The 22,422-nt window shown below is 35.2% G+C and overlaps 1 protein-coding gene across 4 annotated transcripts in view; it reads right to left on the bottom strand.

Moving 5' to 3' along the window:
* The window catches only part of FNBP1L (formin binding protein 1 like), a 98,576-nt gene that overhangs the window by 37,072 nt on the left and 39,082 nt on the right, over positions 1–22,422 (bottom strand). For all 4 annotated transcript variants that reach the window (XM_019752671.3, XM_019752695.3, XM_019752679.3 and 1 more), the window contains exon 2: positions 11,487–11,602. In XM_019752671.3, the coding sequence (XP_019608230.1) occupies positions 11,487–11,602 (116 nt within the window). The remainder of the gene's footprint in view (positions 1–11,486; positions 11,603–22,422) is intronic.

Genomic DNA, 22,422 nt, shown 5'->3' with positions numbered 1-22,422 from the left:
TTGCCAACCCCTAAGACAGATAACTCAGAAAACCCAAGAAAGCATATCACTGAAGATAAGGGATCTTATTTTTAAGTTCTAAGAAGACAGAAATTAGTCAATTCATCAAAGAGATATAATAAAACTAAATAACAGAAACATCCATGGAATTTAGCAAGTTAGCTGATTAACTGATTTAACGTGGTTATGATAATCAGTCTCCAACCTATAAATTGTCATATTCTAGAAATCACTGTTAAAGTTGGTGATTTGCAAGCATGATGCTATGAATTACTTTAAACAAAAATAAGTCTAACTTGGACAAAAAACATTTCAAAGAGCTATCAGTTTCAAACTGAACATGTTTTTGTATATCAACAATTTAAGCATTGTTTAGAGTTCTAGGCTGCAGTGGACCTTTGCTATTTTGTCCACTGCATAACTCTACCGTGTTTTTTTCCCCTTATGTAACAGCCTATGGCAGACACATTTCTGCTCATCAAAAAAATAAAATTAAATAAATGCTGTTTTGCACATTTCCCAGCCTCCAAGCAGGACCACGTGGCTAATTCTGTATAATGGGTTGGAACCTGTGTTACACACTCTGAGCTTGCGTGTAACCCTCTGTGCTCTCTCATTCCCTGTGGAACTGTGGAGGCTTCAAGTTGAGATGAAGATGGACATATTCTAGACTCTTGAGTTACCACATGGGCTACCCTAGATAGTCATCACCTGGACGTGTAGCATGAGCAAAACACAAGCTTTTGCTGTATAAAGCCCCCTGGGACTTGGGAGTATTAATTTTAGTACAGCCTAGCGTTAACTACAGCTCCTCCACGGTCCTATCTATGTAGTTGTGGGTGGGAATAGCCACATATTAAGGTTCAGGAATATTTGTTTGATACAGGTCCATTAGTCCAGGCCAGTGAAAGTCAATCCCAAAATTTGTCTTGTAATTTTTGGGAAGTCATGTTCTCTTTTTTGCTGAAGTTAAATTGATAGGACATAATCTTAGAGCCACCATGTGAGAAAAGCCAGTTGAGAATTAAATCAATTGAGAGGAAAGAAAAACCAAGAGAAGAGGAGAAATTCTTCACACTTTTTCTGGGTACCCAGGTCCCTAAACTTTTCAATCACACAAGCCAATAAATTTTTTTCTTTGCTTAAACCAATCTCAGTTGGGTTTCTGACATTGAAAGAATTATGACTACCACAGAGGTTAACCAAAAGTCATAATAGCTTGAACAACACTAATTTGAACTCTGGCTTTGGGGAGGAAGGAAGGGTATCACAAGAGAGAGAGGAAGAAAAAGAAAGTAATTTTACTTTTACCTTTTAAGCACGCAGGGTTAGTCCTCAGCGAATTTAAAAAATCACTCTTGCCTCTATTTATGTAAAAGCCATCCATCTATAAGCAACTGTTCACAAACCCCAAGTTTCCAGAGTCCTCAGAAATCATACACAAGCCACTAATTACTCCATCCAAGCCAACTCTGCCACTAGAAAAACTACAGGATGGTCCAGAATGCTCTTATATTCCACCAAATCAAAACTTCTATCCTAGGAAAACATGTTCTGAAAGAAGATACAACAAATTATTAATAATACTCATTTCTAGGGAGAGGACCTGGGAAAAGACTTGAATTGAAATGTGTCGCAATGATCATATACTTTTTGTAGTTGTTTTTTTTTAAATTAATAATAAAAATAAACAAAACAAATTTATCCTCTCAAAGCAGCTGATCTCAGTTGGGCCTTCTAAGAAAACAGTCTAAAGTCAGCAAAAATTCATACCAAGGTTTGAGTGGTTAATGAGTCCAACAAATCCCTGTTTTGCATTTTTAATATAATATGCTTATTAGGTCAAATAAACCTCAGACTGGCTTGTCTTAAACATGTAAGTGTACGAGTAAAGCATTTAGGTTATTCCTAAACTAAAAACATGTTAGGCAATTCATCTCTTTCAAGAAATCTGCCTTTAGTATCAGTTCCTCTAGGCTATGCTTTCCCTTTATTCTAAGTACAGAGATTCTCTAAACAACCAATTATGATGGCAGTTTATATGTAAGACATATTTTTTGATAGGGAGCTATAAAGAATTAATTGAAACACAAAGTTTTATACACATATAACACATATTACAGAAATTATAACAGATGTCATAGATACGCTGGTACTTTATATATATGTGTTTCATCCATGTTTTCTACCTTAGGATCACGCACTCTGGATACAGAGGAATTAGCTTTGTTCCTTCAGTAGTCTGAGAAGGCTTCTAAATTTAATGGGCTTCTCCAAAGATTACAGTATTCTATATATATACTAGTTATACGTGTGATATTAAAATATATCATACTACTTAATTTACACTTAAATAGTTGATTATAATCTTTTTTATCCAGTCTAGTTTTGTCATGTTTATATTTATTTTTGGTTTTAATGAAAATTATAAACTATTCCAAAGAATTTCTCTAAACTTAATTCACTTTCATTAAAACTACATTTTTACAGTTAAATGATGGAGTATAAGATATCTCAAAAAATCTTGAAGGCTGAAAATCACCTCTATAATTTTCAACCTTTCAACATTTGAGAGGCTCTGAGTTCTAATTACTGTTCAACAGGTGATCAATATCATATTTATCTGTAAAACTGGATACATATCATACTATTTCTTCTGGCAGAGGGGTAGTATTAGATCCCTTAGACTGACTAGAATCCCTTTTTCCTAACTGCCCTCCCTATATTTAATAGTTAACATGCTTAGGAATTGCCAAATGAATACAAATGGCCCTATTTGGGGGCCTCAGTTAAGTGATCCAGAGATAGAAAACTGAATCTAGCTAGGCCAAAGAGCTGGAATTGTTAAGTCTCCAGACCTGATAAAGCTTTGAGGCCAATATAAGAGCTGAATCTGAGACATAAAACTGGCACTGTAGGTGACTGTGTTTTCTGCCATATGGAGAAAGCCAGTCTGCACTGAAAGAATAAAGCCAACCCTCCAAAAGAAGCCGTCCCTGCCACCTCCTCCCACCTGCCCCCCCCCCCCAAAAAGACAATGACAAGGGCTCTGACTACGTTTCAGATACTGACTTTTATTCCCCGTGACCTATCTGCATCCCAGGCCTTTCAGTAGCTTGACTATTCCAACTTCTTGAACTCAATTTTTAAAAAGTCAAATCCATTAAAAATAAATAAATTTCTCTTGTCAATAAATTTCCCACTATATTTAACCTAACTCAGACTGGGTTTTCCATCACTGACAGCACAAATCTTCTTTCACATAGTGGAAAATTTAATGTAAAAAAATTCACATGCAAAAGAATGAAGCTGTACCCTTCCTTACCTTATACCACACACAAAGATTAACTCAAAATGGATCAAACATCTAAACTTAAGAGCTAATACTATAAAACTCTTCAAAGAAAACATAGGGAAAAAGCTTCATTGGATTTGGCAATCATTTCTTGGATATGACACCAAACGCACAGGAAACAAAAGCAAAAATAGATAAACCGGACATCAAAAAATTTAAATCGTTTGTGCATGAAAGTCTGCAATCAACAAAATGAAAAGGCAACCTATGGAATGGGAAAAATGATTTGCAAATCACATAGCTGATAAGGAGTTAAAATCCAGACTACATATAGAACATCTAATACTCAATAACAAAAAAACAGTCTGATAAAAAATGGACAAAGAACTTGAATAGCATTTCTCCAAAGATATACAAATGACCAGCAAATATGAAAAAAAATACTCGACATCACTAATCATTAGGGAAATGCAAATAGAACCACAATGAGATCTTACACCCATTAGGATGGCTACTATCAAAAGAAAAAAGAAAAAAGAAAAAAACACCCAGAAAATAACAAGTACTGGCAGGAACATGGAAAAATTGAAACCCTTGTTCATTGCTAGTAGGAATGTAAAATAGTTCCACCATTGCAGAAAACACTATGGTAGTTCTTCAAAAAATTAAATACAGAATTACCATTTGATCCAGCAATTCTTTTTCTAGATATATACCCAGAAGAACTGAAAGCAGGGACTCAAACAGATATCTGTACACCCATGTTCACAGCATCATTATTCACAATAGTCAAAAGGCAGAAACAATGCAAATGCCCATCAACAGATGAATGAACAAAATGTGGTGACATTCAGCCTTAAAACGGAAGGAAATTCTGACACATGCCCTAACGTGGATGCACTCTTAAAATATTATCCTAAGTGAAATAAGCCCGTCACAAAAAAAAAATAAATAAATAAAATGCTGTGTGTTTTCATTTATGAGGTACCTAGAGTAGTCCAATTCATAGAAACAGAAAGGAGAATTGCCAGGGGCTGGAGAAAGGGGGAGATGGGTGTTATTATTTAATAGGTACAGAGTTTCAGTTTTTCAAGATGATTAAACTCTGGAGATTGGTTGTTTGACAGTATGAATATATTTAACATGGCTGAAATGTACACTTAAAAATGATCTTAGGTAAATTTAATGTTGGGTACATCTTACCACAAGTTTAAATGCCAGAAATGGGATTACTACAATTAATATTAGCATAAATTCTGAATATATTTGTTTTTTAAAGGAACATGCTTTATTCTCAATTCTTATATCTCTACCAGTAGCAGATGCTAAAATAGATGACAAGAATAAGGGGACTTAAGTATTTATGCCTTAAAAGCCTAGAAGAAGAAAAGCAAACAAGCTTCAATGAACATGAAGGTAAACAAAATTAATACCTACTTTCTTAAGTGCTTAATTTCTTAAATGCCATTTCCTAGTTATCTTTGGCATGTTAAAAATACACTGTACCTAAAATGTAACCAGGACAATGCATATATAATATCAGCTTTGCAGTCTATACATGCGGCAATTGTTGCAGTCTATATATGCAACAATTCATTGCTATTGAGATGTGACAGGCATAACAATGTGGTTTCTAGGCAACTACAGATCTTTCAGAAGAGTATTTTCTAGTATGTTCAAGATAGAAAACAGAGAAATTTTGTTCTGCAAATTGATAGCTTCCGTTTTCCTTCTGAATAGCAGATTCTTAAAAGAAAACTATGTAACACCTTCATAGTCCTAGATTCACATAAGCAGCTAAATCTGTCTGATTTGCCTGCATTTTATATGCATAGGAAGATGAAATAAACATTTTACCTCAAGTCACTGCTACGCAATTCAGATGGCTACAAAAAATAATTTGGAAATAAAACTATTCAAAGCATTATGAAAGAGCTTAGAAGTTAACTAAGTGATCTGTACAGCCAACACCATTAACAACCAAATTATTTTTCAGTTGTTTAAACATAAGGCCTTTATGTCCTTTTCATTGGAAAGCTCACTGTCAAAATATTTAATACAACTGGTTAGGAATTAATTTCTTTCATAAGTGAAGTTTACGTTTTACTTGTTAGGTTCTGCTTCATCATTTAATCTAAGAAAACATGTTAATGTAAAAATCAGGAACAGGCTTTGTGATGGTTGTTAAGGTGATAAGCCTGAGTGTCTTTACTAGTGAAGTGGTAGAGTTCACTGACTGAATCATTCCACAGAAGTTTAGTTGGATGCTTACACCAGGGCAAGTACTATACTCTATAGGTCTCAGAAATACAATAGTGACAAAAATCATCAAACTCTTGTGAAGATTAAATGAAGCAGCAGCATATGTAAATTGAAAGTGGCACTCAAAAAACCTCGTCGTTACAAATGTAGGTTAGGTTAGTAGTTTGGTGGATAATTAAGTTGGAGGGAGGGGTGAAGCTTTTTACATGTAACAGAATGAAATGAGATAAAAACAGAGCTCTCTGGCACACAAAAAGTACAAGGATAGGAGAAGAATGCCAAGGATCAAAACCCAAACAGCTAGGGTGGCCGGATGGCTCAGTTGGTTGGAGCGTGAGCTCTTAACAATAAGGTTGCCGATTCAATTCCCACATGGGATGGTGGGCTGCGCCCCCTGCAACTAAAGATTGAAAATGGCGACTGGACTTGGAGCTGAGCTGCACCCTCTACAACTAGATTGAAGGACAACGACTTAGAGCTGATGGGCCCTGGAGAAACACACTGTTCCCAAGTAGTCCCCAACTGAAAAAAAAGAAAAAAAAAAAAAAAAAAAAAAACAGCTAAAATATTCTGATAACTATATGAAGTCCAGTCCAATCCAAACACATCATGAAAATACAGTTATATGATATTAAAGCAAGGTTCCCTAATTGCCATGCTATTTCCTTTCCTCTGAAAAGTCATCAGGAGAAAACACCAGAGTTAAGATGAGTATTAACGGCAAGAATCAGAGAGAACTAAAGTAACATTATGTTATTCCAAACTCCAATTTGTAATAAGTTATAGGAATAATAAAAGTAAAAAGTATTTATCTAATTCTCATAATTAAAAAAATGAACACTTTCTAAATGAGGTTTTAAAAACACCTAGAAGTAGTCTTAATGTCTCTTAAGAAGGAAATGAAAATAAATAGGGCTTCTTGAAAGGTTATTTTTTTTACCTTCCCTAATGAGAAAAACATTTTCTTTAAAAGAAGGACTTCTAAATTATTAAACTTTTTTTCACCTGTTTTTAACTTTATGGAAAAACATCAACTAGACTTAAACTTATGAAGTACATAAGTTAATTTATATTTTAATCAAATTTCTATAATTGTTACATTATAAACAGATGTGTTAGTTGGAAAGAGTATGTTGCGTAGTTTTGAAATAATTTATTACTTCCTGTAGTCAAATACTTTAGAGACCCATAGAAGTCTCTGTGGTACTAGGCACTAGTGATGGGGAAAAAAATCCTCCTCGGTAGAGAATTACTCATTCTCCCTATGCTGACAGGCAGCATAATATAATACCAAGAGCCCAGATTCTGCAGCCAGATTTGAATCCAGCTAGCTCTTTCTTCAGCCCTCTGTAAGTCAGTTTCCTGATATATAATACTGACATCTCATTGGGTTTGTATGAAAATGAAATGTATTAATATGTGTAAAAACACTAAGAATAGTATTGATACATTACATGCTATATAAGTGTTAATTAAGTAAATTCCAAAAAAGTGCCCCCTCTTGCCAGGCACTGTTCTAGAAGCTATGAATAAGCAGTGCACAGAACAAAAATCTCTTCCCTTTGGGTAGATTACATTTTGGAAAGGAGATTATATTCTAGAATCAAGAGGCAAATGTTATTTAGCCAACAAATCATCTGATTTAGACACCTAGCTATGTACCCGGGCAGGCTCCGTAACAACGTAACAGGGATTGGCAGGAATAAAAGTTTCCACAGAACCCAATTCTATGATGAAAGTTCACCTAAACCCCAAAATATGGGCAATAGCTCTTCTTGCCTCTATCCACATGCCACTATTATTACTATATTAAGGAGTTGATCAAAAACTCAGGATGCCACAGCAGTCCAGAGTTAAACCACAGCTGACCAAAGAGTAAAAGTAATCTCCACTTTCAGAAAGTCAGTACAAAGATGAGCTCCTTGGATTCTTCTAAGACTGGACAGAGTGACATAGAAACAGAAAATTCTAATAAAAGAGGCATGAGAAAGTAGAAGGTAAACAGAAAAGAGAGACTGGTATTATTTGGATTACTGTATGTCTAAGCCTCCCCTAAATATTTGGTACAGCTCTTAATTGAACAACCACCTCATCACAATGGTGTATAATTGACCCTTGAATGATGGGGGTTTGAACTGTGGGGGTGAACTGAAAAAAGTCTGCATATAAGTACTGGCACAATTCAAGGGTTAACTGTATGACACAAATGCTAGTGGTACCGATAGAAAGACAGAAAGCAATACTTGGTCGAAGATTCAGCATATTGTCAGAGATCTCAATTTCTAAATGACATCGAAACACAGATCATTCCATTATTTACTCATTCAACTAATATCTGCTCAGCTCTAGAGGTACCAGCTACGTTGCCAGGTTTCATAAGGGTACAGAAGTGAACATAAGATCAAAAGGAATCTGGAGAGATTTCTGTTCTGGTTAAGAGGAGCTTTTAGGCTTCCTGTCGTCCCATCTATTTCTCTTCCAGTATGCCACACTGCAACATTTGAACCAAACAGAAATGTTCCGGGGAGAAGTAGGGTAATATAATTTCACACAGCAATCTCTATGCAAGAACTTAATACTGTAATTATGTTTACCAGAAAAAATAAAATGATACACACCTATCATGTATACAGAGCTTCGTTTACTTAGAATTTTAGATGATCTCTGCCATACAATTAGACAGTATAAACTTATTAAAAGAATGACTGGTTGCAGTTTTTTGTGTCTGCAAACAAAACAACTATCAAATTATTTGAAGTCACTGCTTACCATCAATCAAAAGGGACACTATTCTATTGTCTATAACTATGTCTCCAAACATGATTAGAGAAACTTTATTTTCTATTTATTCCCATCCTCAAACCACTCCCTCCTCCCCCCCCCAAAAAAACTAACTAATACCAAAACCAAACTAAAATTAAACCAAAGTCATCAAAACAGACGAACAAAAGAGAAGAAAATAAACTGGAGGTACCAAAGACTGAGAAATATTAATCTTGCAACATAGGTATTTAAAATGTAAATTTTAACATTCTGAATAGTTATTATTGAGGAGGAAAAAAAACCTGCCTACTGGAAAGAAACTAGCCTCTGCAGTAGCATAAACAGGAGGGAGTTAACCAAAAGAATTTTTCTCATTAAAGAGGAATTAAAAAAGGCAGGCCTCCTCCCTTTGGACAAAATAGATAATACAAAGAGCAGCTGATAATTCAATCATTTACTAAGTGTTCATCCAAAGTAGCAAATCTCAGTGTGCAGGGAGAGGAGAAGTAGGTGGTTTTAAGTTCCACAGGCCTCTTCCCAACTAGTTCTTATTGGAATTCCAGTAACCTTGCTCTTGTTAAGAATCACTGCAAGTGGGAGCCATTGTTAGGAGGAAAATGTGCAAATTTCTTTAGTGTGATGTGACAGAAAAAAAAGATGTAAATCACTCATCTAGATCTGTATTCTACTTTCTCACGACAAAATTATATTTCTCATGTCATGTAATTCTACCACAATTGCTGCCTTCAATGAGGTGCTTTTCAAATCTCTTTCTGCAAGTAAATGAAAATTATAATGATTATTTTCGGTCACAAAACAGACAAAAGGCAAACAAATCTGCCGTTTGATTCGAGGCCTGTTACTTTGGTAAAACCTTGGCATCTGAAACCCTTGAGGCCTGCTTTATTCCAGGCAGTTAAATATTCCAGACTGCAGAAATTCTACCTTATAAATTACCAATTTTTATTTTATACTTGGTTGTAAGATTATTTTTTAAGTATACCATCTTCTTTGCTTAAGAACAAGTGTTTTAAACTATAAAAATACACAATTATTGAAAAGACTTCCATTCAAAACTGTTAAGTAAAAAAGTTCCTTCCCTTCCATCCCCTATTCCCACTGCCCAGGGGGTAACTGCTTTAAAAAAACGATTTGGGATGTAGTCTTCTAGATCTCTTCAGAATACATACAAATTTTATACCTAATTGCACACACAAACACGAGTAAGCAAGAGGGAAATCTTGCTGTGCACTCATTCAGTTCTGCAACTTGCTTTTTACACTAATGGATTGAATAGCCTTCCAAGTTTAAATATGCTGGCACACCTGATTTATTTAAACTGCATATTCCAGAGTATTTTTCATCATTCCCTTACTGACAGGTACTTTTAGGCTGGAAACTTCTCTAAATCTATTTTTTGGTCATTTTTTAATCTTTTCCTTTATTGTCATGTCACACTGCCATTACTGTATTGCCTGTAGCATTTCTTTTTCTCACTTCTACTGAAAAACCTGGAAACCAGACAATTTAATGTGTTAGAATTGAGATGAAATTAAAAATTAAATGTGGAAAACTTTTCATTGTTCACATGTGAAAACAATTTTGATCGCTATTTTAACTTCCTCAGAGGTCCTTAAGGCTTCTAGAATTCTTGAGGGGTAAAGCTCCAAGACTGTAACTTTTGGACAGGTGAAATATCACTATTATTAGTAGTATACTAATAGGTTCTCTGTTTATATTCTCAAGTGGAAAATACCTTGTTTAAAAAAAAACCAGAGGAAGCAAATGGATCAGGAAATTAGCAAAATGTCACTATTTCAGTAAATGTCATAATAGTATGAGCATCATTATAAAAATATTGTAAATAATCTATTCATCATACTTGTCTAATTCCGTTCCTACACCCAGTTGATTCCATAAACCACTACAACTGTAGTGGACACGTGTGGTTTATAACTAAATGTCCCCTTCCTTCTTCAATCCACTACCTTAAACTTCTTTTGCCTAATTATCCCTCCCCCACCATTACTATAAGTCATTCTCATATTCTCATCTGGGTGAACTGTTCAGGCTAAGCATATAATCTAACCAAGGTCAGCATGACAAAAGGAGACCTTTGCTGGGCTTTCTGAAGAAAAGAAACTGGTACAAGCTTGCCCTCTGCTTTCCTTCTATCCTACTCCTCTCCCTTCCTTCACTTTCTTCCTTCTCCCTTTCCTCTCTTCTCTCCTCCCCCAAATGCACAACAGACAAGACCATCATTCTTCCCCGGATGTGAGGGTCTGAAGATATGAAATCGAGAGCTCAGAGGGCAGAAAGGATGGTACTGAATGGAACCTGAGAATAAAGGCAACAAGGGGAAGCAGAGCCCAGAAATGGATGGCTGGACACATTTGACTCCAGAATCAAAATATGCCGTACTTTTTAGTCATGTGTGCCGTTTAGGTTGGATTTTCTGTCACTTACAATATAAAGAATCGTAACTCCTATTGCTAGAACCTCATATTGGTATCTAGTCTTCAGACACCAAGTACCATTTTGAGTAAGTTGCAGCAAAACTGCTTGTCAAGTTGTGGTCTAACAATGATTTTATGCTCGAACAAAATCTTAAGATTAATTCCATTTGTTTTAAGACTAAAATTATCCCTTCAAAACTTTTATCTTCTAACACATGTTCTAAAATCTCTTTCATCAATAATATATATATACATATATATACAGACATATAGATATAGCTATATATCTGATATTTTACAGAAAGAAACTCAGCTCAGCACACTCAATTTGCAAGTCTTAGAAACTCTGAAGAAATGAGAAACTGAAGAAATCATCAATGCTTTAGGAAAATCACTAAAGCAAAAAAACTATAGGGGAATAAAACTGCAAAGTACAGAATTTATACCCAGGTATTTCCTTTTGCTGGCATTTTTGCTTCCTGATTTTAGGATTTTAAGTCTCTTTCTGGAATGAAAGCTACTCATAATCTAGTTAGCTAATATTCCTTGTGGTACCAGGCAATGGTTTAATTAAATCGATTATTATTATTATTACCATTCTAATTCTGATGAAAAAAGAATTTAACCTCTGGTATGTCACTCTTACCTAATATCCAACTATTTAAACTTGTAATTTCACTTCTAAGAATTGAAAAAAAAAATTAACTTACCTCAATTGTTTTGCATAGTTCTGTTCAATTTCTATCCTCTCTTTCACAAATTTGGCATATCTTTCCAAGAAGTCAATTCCCCATTGTGTATGCTTGTCTAAGCTGTCGAACTGATCCTAGAAAAGGAAGATAAAAGCACATTGAAAAGTCTAAAATTTGATCCACAAATGTTTTAACCAGCTTCTGATATTTGTCCAGAGAGGCAATGAGGTATAAAAGAAAAAATTTAGGCTCTTCTGCTGGTCCCCACCCACCTTGTCCTTTAAGACCCAGACAGAAGTAGTTTCCTCAGCATAAGTCATGCTACTTTCTGCCTGAGTGCCTTCACACACATGGTTCCCTTGGCTGCAACACCCTTCCCTGTCACCTTTTTGCAATAAACTTATGCCTCCTTTGAGATTCAGTTCAGGTACTATGTCCTCCAGAAAATGGCCCTAAACTCTCAGACTAGGATAAGTGGTCTTTGTCTGGGTCCCCGTGGCTCCTTAAAAATGACTATCGTATTCACTGCCATACTATATTGAGGGCAGGAACCATGTATTATTCAATTCTGAACCCCCAAAGCATAAGCATCCTGCCTGGCACCAAACCTCAAAAATCGTGTGACCCAATTCCTTACAAATCAATCTCTATTTACACACACACACACACACACACACACACACACGTTGGTTCTGTTTCACTGTAAAATCCTGACTAATAAGTTAACTTTAAAACAAGTAAGAAATTTCTGTTCACAAGTGTTTTAAGTGTGGACATACAATATTTGCTGGTAACACATCAATTTCAGCAACAAAATTATATAATGATGGATGCATTTCCAATCATTTATCTTCAAAATGCTTTTTCCATAGCTCAGGTTTCTTTGGAAAAGCTACTCACTATTAAAATTTCCCTTTCATCTTGAAGGAAAAATATCTGTTAGGAAAGCATATTACTAACAGCAACTTATTAAAGATCAAAAATTTGAAACAACCACAAGATAAAGAGCAAACCAGCACGAACCACAGATTTTCAATGGTTCCTCCCCATTTCATTTGGAAATACTGTAAAGTCTATCTACTATATTTTAAAGGTATTATTTTTATAAAATTAACCATTATAAAAGTATACTGTAGTATTATGTGGACTTCTGTGCTTAATTTTCTGTTTACCTATAAATAAATGATGAAGTGAATACATTGCAAGCATATCCCAATTTCCTTTTTAAAATTCCAATCAATGTACTGCTTTATTAGTGGTTATTACATGGTTTCTTTTCACAGAACACTGTTCAAATCATTTACTGCTGAGAATAAATCTTCAACACAACTTTCCTTTAATGATTCACAAAAAAATTAGTTCTAAATATAGTTCATTATTGAAACAAAATCTAGCAAATATTTATAAGCTATTAGAAACATCTAATAGCTTACAGTTCTTTAATCTTTAAAGAGCTTACAGTTCTTTCATCAAACTGTATAGCAAAAATTCAACATACAATTTTCCCTAAAAGAGATTTCTTTAGGGGTGTTTTCTATGAGGCTTCTAACCATATTTGTGAGATCATTAGCTTGTCACTGCATTGTTTTACATATATTATATCATTATTTTTACCACAAGAGGAAGTATATTTCTAATAACATGCTGTCTTTCACCATTAAGTCACTATTTCAAGAGGATGCCAGCACCTCTTGTGCACAGCAGCAATAGTCACAATAATCGAAAGGTGGAAGCATCCCACATGTCCATGAACAGATGAACGGATAAACAGAAGGTGGTCTGTACTCATACATGTACTGGAATTACTCAACCTTAAAAGCATACTCTGACACATGCTACAACATGGATGACTCTTGAAGGCATTATGCTAAGTGAAACAATCCAGTCACGAAAGGACACACACTGCAGGACTTCAGTCATATGAAGTACCTAGGATAGTCAAATACATAGAGACAGAAAGTTAAAAGGTGGTTCCCAAGGGCTGAAGGGAGGGAGAAAGAGGAGCTATTGTTTAATGCGTAGAGTATCAGTCTGGGAAGATGAAAAAAGTTCTGAAGATGAATGGTGGCAAAGATTGTACAACACAGTAAATATACTTAATGCCACTGAACCATATACTTAAAAATGTTACATTTTATGTTATCTATACTTTATCACAATAAAAAGGGGGGCTTCCAAACATCAATAAATTCAGTGAAATTTAACATGTTCTTGAATGGTTATCACATAATTTTAAACATCATTAAAAAACTGCAGATGTCATGAACTAGATTTCTACTAATTCTTATTACTATTCTTATAATAATTCTTATTATTATCTGATATCATAAGACACAAACTACATTCAGGGCAAGCTTCGTTACCAACAATAACAAATCAGTGGCCATATTTTATATTATCTTTTCAATAATTTCTTGGGAGAAGCCCATCTGTAGTCCATATGATTACACAGCCATTGCATTTCTTTTCTTTGTTAATAAACATTGTTTATATTTTTTCTCAAATATATTAAGATGAGAAGCATCAGCCTGCCATTCCCTATTGTTTGCCTATGCTCACATTATAGTATTACACATAATCAATGGTTTCTTCACAGGAAACTTTAAGTCGAAGATTTCAGTGTCAATTCCTATTTAAAATACTAGTAGAAGTGTCAAGTTTCTTATTTTTAGATAACATATAAAAATAGAAGTTCTAAGCTCTTTTCTCCTATCCTCCGTGGATCGTCTTGTGTGCTCTACTTTGAAGATTTCTGCTTTAAATTATGCTTTCTCCTTTACTGCTCTATATCAAGTCCTCCCTACCCTGTTGATATGGTCGTACTGTCTCTTTATTCACAAAATTACAGTTTTCTATTTAAGTTAATCACCTTCCAAATTAAATTAAGAATACATTGCTCCAAATTTACATATAACCCTAGGTCTAATTCAAGTTCCTTCAGGATTCCCCAAAATTAAATCATCTGAAGAATCTGGTATATAAGACCTATGTCACACAGTTTTAAAAAATTAAATGTCAGGGCGGCCGGTTAGCTCAGTTGGTTAGAGCAGTGCTCATAATACCAACGTCACCGGTTCAATTCCCCCATGAGCCAGTGAGCTGCGCCCTCTGCAACTAGGTCGAAGACAACGACTTGACTTGGAGCTGATGGGTCCTGGGAAATCACACTGCTCCCCAATGTTCCCCAATAAAGAAAAGAACAATTAAATGTCATTCCTGTTTTCTCTGATACTTAAAATAATTCATGCTATAATTCCACTCGACAGAAACTTGCACTATATCTATATATTAACGCTCCAAAAAGTATTGTGAGTTGGTCACCATAACAAATATATAGAAGCTCAACTAACTGTAATACTGAGAAACTATGGTCAAATTTTACTTTTCAGTGACTGAAGGTTAAGTTACAAACTATAAAATCTCTTTGGATGCAATTCTTAACTTTTAATGTTAATTTTTCAAATATTCAAAAATATCAGTGGACAACTGTACAAGTAGAAAACATTAGCGAAGCCCAATAATTGAGTTAAATTATATTTGATTAAGGTTTAAATACTACACTTTTTAAGTAAATAGATCTCAAATAAAAGCCAACTAAAAAACATAGCAATCAGTATTAAAAGGTAGGAAGCATAAAAGAAAGAAGTGAAGCAAAGTTCTCTGCTTTGTAATCACTTTGGGGGGGGGGCAAATTGACTTAAAAAAAAAGCACCTCTAGGGGCGTCCAGTTAGCTCAGTTGGTTAGAGCAAGTGCTCTTAACAACAAGGTTGCCAGTTCGATCCCCACATGGCCCACTGTGAGCTGCGCCCTCCACAACTAGATTGAAACAACTACTTGACTTGGAGCTGATGGGTCCTGGAAAAACACACTTAAATAAAAGAAGGAAGGAAGGAAGGAAGGAAGGGAGGGAGGGAGGGAGGGAGGGAGGGAGGGAGGGAGGGAGGAAAGAAGGAAAGAAGGAAAGAGCACCTTTAAAAGAAAGAAAAAGCACCTCTAAAAGACAGAAGTCTTGAAATCGAAAATTTTAAATATTATCATACTATATAGCCATACTGCAAATTAATTTTGGCCTCAAACAGAAAAATCTACAAATAAGACTGCAAATATGAATTTACGTTGAATATACAATGTTCTGACATTTAAAATACAGAAGAAACACTTTTAAGATAAATTTTATTTAATCCCTTGAATAATATTATCTGGGTTTTCAACAACTAGACATTGATTACAATACATTAAGAAGCACTATGATTATCACAAACTCTAAACATTCAAAAGTGAGTGATTTAAATATTAAAAGGAAGTGAGCAGAGAAACTAATTTAGCAATATTCCTATAAATAATAAAAAGGCAAAGTGAATAGTAAGAAATCCAAACAAGATTCATACTTGAAATGTTAAAATATTCAGTGAACAAATGTTCATTTTAAATTCTGTAATTTCACTATTTTGTAATTTTGAAACTGCAAAAGAACTTAACCATAAAATTGGTCTCATTCCTCTGAATCTAAGAAACAACATTAGATTACAAAGTACAAGTTTATTTTTCACTTTTATATGCCAGTTTCCAGACAATCGTTCAAATAGCTTCATTCACAATGATTTTCATATTTTTATGGGATTCAATGATTTAATATATGTTGAAACCAGATGAACTTCATCACACAGCCTAGTACATATGTATAAAAGGCGCCTGCATGCTGATTGAATAACCACTCTATTTGTATAGTACTTTTGAATTTACAAAGTGTTTTCATGTATATGAGCAGACGTCACCTACAAAATCCTGTAAAATAAAGCATTTTACAAATAAGGAAACCAAGTTTCCGAAATTAAGAAATTCAACCAACGTTTTGACTCCAATACACCATTATTTGTACATAAGTTTAGTAATTAATGTTTATTAGTAAATAATGTTTCCAGACCCTTCATTTTATAAATATGGAAGCTGACGGCCAGAATACTTAAATGATTTGTCCACCGCTGATTAGCAACCAAACTGGGATGGGTGCTCAATAGCTTAGCTCTTAAAATCACTGTCAGTTTTATATTTAGTATCTAAATGAATAACTGGTGCAAATATTGTTATTAAAAATGATGCATTTCTTCCACCATGAGAGAAATATAAGGCTGAAAAAAACTGTTGGTCACTGGGGAGCTTTGATGAAAGGAACAAATTAAACATCTCAAAGTTAGAAATTGTCTAATACAAATGCACACTGAATGCTTAAACTCTCTTTACAACATTCCTGATAAGAAGTCACTCAGCCTTTCTTTAGTGATCAAAACAAAAACTTCAGAAGCATGAAAGAAGATGTTTGGAGGCTGAGGAATGATTTTTACTACCACAGAATATTAATAAAGTAGAAAGCTCTTAAATCAAAAAGTAAGAATCAAAATCATAAAAACTTAGGTCTCCAATCCTTTTAGGTTCAAAGCATGAGATCACATTTCTCCCTACTCCACGCCAGCAAATACCTAGGACTACGGAAAATATCGGGGAAAGGCTCAAGACAAACTAAAGAAGAAAAACTAAGCAGTATTCTGAAACTATCTATGGATTAGAAATAAATAAGAATATGAAGTCATCAAAATAGTCAACTTATTTTCATTTCCCTACTCTACCTTTAGCACTGCTCTTATTTCTATGGATTTATTCTAGATTGCTGAGTCCAACTTCTTCCATTTCCTTACCTAATTCTCCCCTCACTTCCTTTTCCAACATTCATTCTTACCATAGCTTCTGTGAAATGTAGCTCCCATTTTATCATCTCATATTTAAATTTAAGAAAGCTCTTGTTTTCTGTTTCCTTCCTTTAAAATTGTTTTTTAAATGTGTAAAGTGTTTAAAGTTATTTTACCATATTCATTTAGGAATATAAGGAAAACATTTTAAATTAAAGCTGACACCACCAACTTAAATGTCCATACTATTCTACATAAATCAAATAAATTATATGTTGCTCCAAAGTTCTACTATATAGTGATAAGTGTAGTAATAAATACTACATTTACTCAGTCTTCTTACTTTTATCTTTTGTGATATCTTTAACATAATTTAAAAGAACTATTTTATGTATCACAAAATGTTATAATTTTTTAGAGGTCACTATTTAATATTCAATCCTTGTTTTTCTAATTACTTTGTCACAGTCTTGCATCCAAATGAAGTCCCAATAAAGTACTTTTGGTAAATCACCAAGAGTCAAATGTTTAAAAAAAAACTTTCTTCACTAAAAAGCAGAATAATGACTTTGCTGTCCTAGTTTGGGCTTACTCTATGGCTCTGATTTTCTGCCAAAGTTTCTCCAGCACTTCTGAATAGCAAAGCACTGCCAAAAACATTTTTAAGATCTAACAAAAATGACTTTTCTCATTCTTTGATTCATATGGGACTGTAGAAACTTTTTCTTTTAGTTTAAGTCTCATGGAGCTAAGAAATAAATCAGTTTACAATTCAGGGTCAACAACAACTACCCCCAAAGTAAATTAAGGAATATTTTAAGTTTTAAAAAATCAACTTAATTATTTGCATTTATTTCCTCATGGTTCTATTTGTTTTTAAAAGATAGATGCAGTTTTGTATATTTAGGAAACTCACCTGATACCTTTTTTAATTAAAAATTTTAAGTAAATTTTAAATTAAGCTCTTAGTGACTTCAAAATCTATCCCAATGATCCTTCCAACACCCTACTGCATATTTTTTCATTTCTCTTCCCATGACTTTCTCCTCTATGCTCCTCAGCCACTCACTTCGATGGTCATCTCCATTGTTCTTAGCAGTAACTGCAACACCCCCTTCTCCCAAATTTCAAGAATCTCATTATCTCATAGCTAGCCCTGTCTGTCAATTCACTCACTCCAGTACCCTAAGCCCAAATTTTTTTGACCCCACAGAGAACTCAATCCATTGACCCTGACACATTATTACTCTCCCTCCCCCCTCTCCTGTCTTCATTCCCATCTTCACACAGCTGGGAGTCCATGAGGTATCACTATAATCACTTCTTACAAATAGCTTCACTGTCCTTGCCCTCTTGTTTTGCCAAATTTCAACCCTAGTTCTACATTCAACTCTTCACCAGCCATTTTCCACCCTGCTGAGGAAAAGTGAAAAGAAAAAAAAAAGAAAAAAAGAAGAGAAAAGGGAGGGAGGGAGGACTAAGCACTGACTGATCAGACTTTGAAATGCGTGCTTATAAACTTAATAGGCTTTAATGCCGGAACCTATTATCCTAGGCAACTATTTCATACCTTCTTTCAGTTTGAACTTATACAACCTCCTCCTATCCATCTCACTCTCAGCTAGGAATCTTCCTTTCCTACTTCACTAAAGGAGAAGCAATCAGAAGATAATTCCTCTCTCCAACTCTATGTTTACCACAAATACCTATGTGCTTTTATTTGGCCTTCCTGCCTATTTGGATAAATTGTCCACACCCCTCGTGCTTATGCTTACCGAAAGAACTTGTGCAGTTTCAAGTTTAGTTGTTAAAATGTTTAAGGCTGAGTCTGCGTATGCTCAATGTATTCCAGGAAGAGCAAGAAGATCACAAGGAAGCTATAGCTGAATGAGCAGAGGGAATACCATGGAAGTTGAATCGGAGGTGTGTGGGGTCAGAAAACAGATCGCACATGCCTCATCTTCCACCATAAGACCTTGGCTTTAACCCTGAGGGAGATGAAAACACACTGGAGGGTTTTGAGCCTGACATAATCTGACTTAGGTTTTTAAACAGACTTCTCTGGCTTCTACGTTGATGTATTTAAAAAACAAAAAAACAAAAAAACAAACAAAAACAAACACACACACACACACAAAAGCCTGACTCAGGGCAAAAGAGACTTTTTGGGAAGGCTACTGCAATGATCCAGAACAGAGATCAGGCTGGCTTGGTCCAAGGTAGAGGTTGCAAAGTGGTGAAAAGTGTTAAGACTTGGGATATATTTTGAAGTCAGTCTCCACAAAATTTTCTGATGTTCTGAGTATGGGTTGTGAAAGAAAGAGACATCAACTCTGAGTACTACCAACTTAGAAGAATAAAGTTGCTTTGAACTAACGTGGGGCAATTAAGTGACAAGATTGATCAAGGGGAAGACAAAAGTTTTGCTTTTAGACATAAGTTTGAGATATCCTTGGACATCCACGTAGTTAAATACATATGTCTGGAATTCAACAGAAGCGGTCCCCCTAAAGATATATAGTTAAGACATGACCCCGGATGCAATCTCAGTTACTCAGTTGCACACCAACATCCAGAGGTCAAGGAATGGAGGAGGACCCAGCAAAGGACACTGAGAAGGAGTGACCAATGAGGTGCAAGGAAAACCAGAAAAGCATGGTATCTTGGAAGCTGAATGAATAATGGATGATTTCAAGGAGAAAAAGGTGATCGTCAAGGGCTCCTCAAAGGCAGATGGGGACTGAAAACTGACCATGGGATTTAGCAATATGCAGATCACTAATAACATTAACAAGGACAGATTTGTTGAAGTAATGCAGGCAAAAGCTCAACTGAAGTGGGTTCAAAAAAGATTAGGAAGAAAGAAATTAGAGACAGTGGAGATAGAAGCCACTTTCAAGGAATTTTGCTTTAAAGAAGAGAAACAGGATGATAGCTAAAGAGAGGAGTAGGTCAAGTGTGAGAGGGTTTTAGGTGGAAGCAACAATATGATGATATGCTCATGAAAATGACACAAAATAAAGAAAACCATTGACAATGTAGAAGAAAGAGGGGAGAACTGGAACCACGAGCACTGAGTAGGTGAGAGGAGATGCACGTGCAAATGGCAGGGCTGACCTGTGCTAAGAGCAGGGGCAGTTCAGGTGCAGTGAGAGAGATGGCAGAGAAAATGGGTGCAGGGTTAGACAGTTTGGTAGACGTGGTGGGGGTAGCTTGTGGAAATTCTTCTGTGATCACTTTTATTCTTTTTAGTAAAACAGGGGACAAGGTTATTAATTGAGAATAAAAATATAGGAGGTAATAAAGGTTTCGGGGAAAAAAGTTTTGCTTTCATAATTTAAATCAATGAGCATTATATATATGACAACACAAAAATATAACAATTCTTAAACTTCTCCAAGTATGGTTTATAAATGAATACACAAAAGTCCTTGATTAATATAGCCATGTCTTTTTATTTATGAGATGGAGATAATTCCACTGTATTTTTTTAAATTTTATTTTATTGGAGAACAGTGTGTTTCTCCAGGGCCCATCAGCTCCAAGTCATTGTCCTTCAATCTAGTTGTGGAGGGCGCAGCTCACCTCCAAGTCCAGTTGCCATTTTCAATCTTTAGTTGCAGGGGTCACAGCCCACCATCCCATGTGGGAATTGAACGGGCAACCTTGTTGTTAAGAGCTCACACTCTAACCAACTGAGCCATCTGGCCGCCCCTAGCCATGTCTTTTTAAGACAATGATTTGCCAGGTGATAACAGATTCCACACAAAGAATAAAACATAATTCATAAGATGGTGGTGAGTGTATGAGGATGTGCCTCTCAGAGTTCTAACCACAGGGAGCACAGCCGACCAGGTCCCAGCTGCGGCTGCTCTCGCACAATGACTGAAAAAGGCAGGGATACAAGGACAGATCTGGTTCAGGGAGTCCACGGACTCTCCTGACAAGCGAATTTCACTCAAGGACTTTCCAAAACCCTGCCAAATTCTCCTTAAAACTTCACTGCAACTAACATGCTTCTACTCAATCTTTCCTTCCTCCTTTTTTTCCTCCATCAGGGTCAGACTCGTTTGTGGTCTTACAGCTCTTCTTGCCTCTGGCTCCCTCCCCATTTCTTGTCACAGGTATTCCCCCTAACGTACTTCTTGCAATGTTTAATCCCATTTGGGTGGCTGCTTCTCAGAGAACCCAAGTTAACACAGGTGAAATTTCTTTAAAAAAAAAAAAGGCAACAAATTTAACTTAAAACTTTGGTTTTAACCCTGTCTCTGAAAATCAAAAGGGTACTTTTATATCATGTTTCTAATGAGGCTAATGACATAAAATCGCTGAATAAAAGCAAAACAGCAAGAGAGAGGTTATGTAAATTTGAATATAATGTAACTGTTTCCTGTCCTCTACCCTGCTCTTGTTCTCAAAAAGCAACAAGCTAAATAAACTCCTTCAGAGTGTAAGATTGGAAATGAATGAACACAGATCATTTGGGACCTTCTCTCTTCAGTGAAGTGTCAGTTCGGTACAATTCGTCACCACCTCTATCTACTTTTGTGCCTTTTCTGACAGTACACACTAAGTAACATTTTCACAAACCTTACATGTTGTATTTTATGCAATTAAAGTTTTTGGATCTCACTTGTCACACACATTCTGGCAAGGTTTTATTGAATATGCTTAAAAAAGAAAGAATCTGAAGTCAAGGTTAGAGTTCTACTTGTACGTGTGTAAAGTTTTCCTTATCTTTTAATTCATTAAACATAAGTTGAAACTCTGAAATCAAATATTAAACTTGCTATTCCAAGTTATCTGCTCTTTTATAAAGTAGAAATTAAACGGACATAATTCCAAATATAAAGCTACAACAGAACAAAGATATTTCTAAACATAGTGTTAAATAGTTACTGAAACTGATTAGTTAGGTCAACAAATGCCCAAGACTTTTCCTTTAAAATTTTTTGAACTGTAGAGGTTTTACTAATTCCCTACAATATCATTTTTTAAACTGTAATGAAATATATACATAAATTAAAATTCACCATCTTAACAACTTTCAAGTGTACAGGTCAGTGACATTAAGTACATTCACACAGCTGTGCAACCATTACAATTATCCATCTCCAGAACCCTTTTCCCCTTCTAAAACTGAAATTCTGTACCTATTAAAAAGTAACTCCCCATCCACCCCTCCCTTCAGTTGCTGGCAAACACCATTCTACTTTTTGTCTATAATTTTGACTACAGTCATGTGTCGCTTAACAACAGGTATATATTC

The sequence above is a fragment of the Rhinolophus sinicus genome, chromosome 14, assembly GCF_057876585.1.
Source record: "Rhinolophus sinicus isolate RSI-liver-muscle chromosome 14, RSI-T2T, whole genome shotgun sequence".
In the NCBI taxonomy this organism is placed as follows: domain Eukaryota; kingdom Metazoa; phylum Chordata; class Mammalia; order Chiroptera; family Rhinolophidae; genus Rhinolophus; species Rhinolophus sinicus.
The sequence above is the reverse complement of the archived record's forward strand: the minus strand, read 5'-3'. Positions and strand labels throughout refer to the sequence as shown.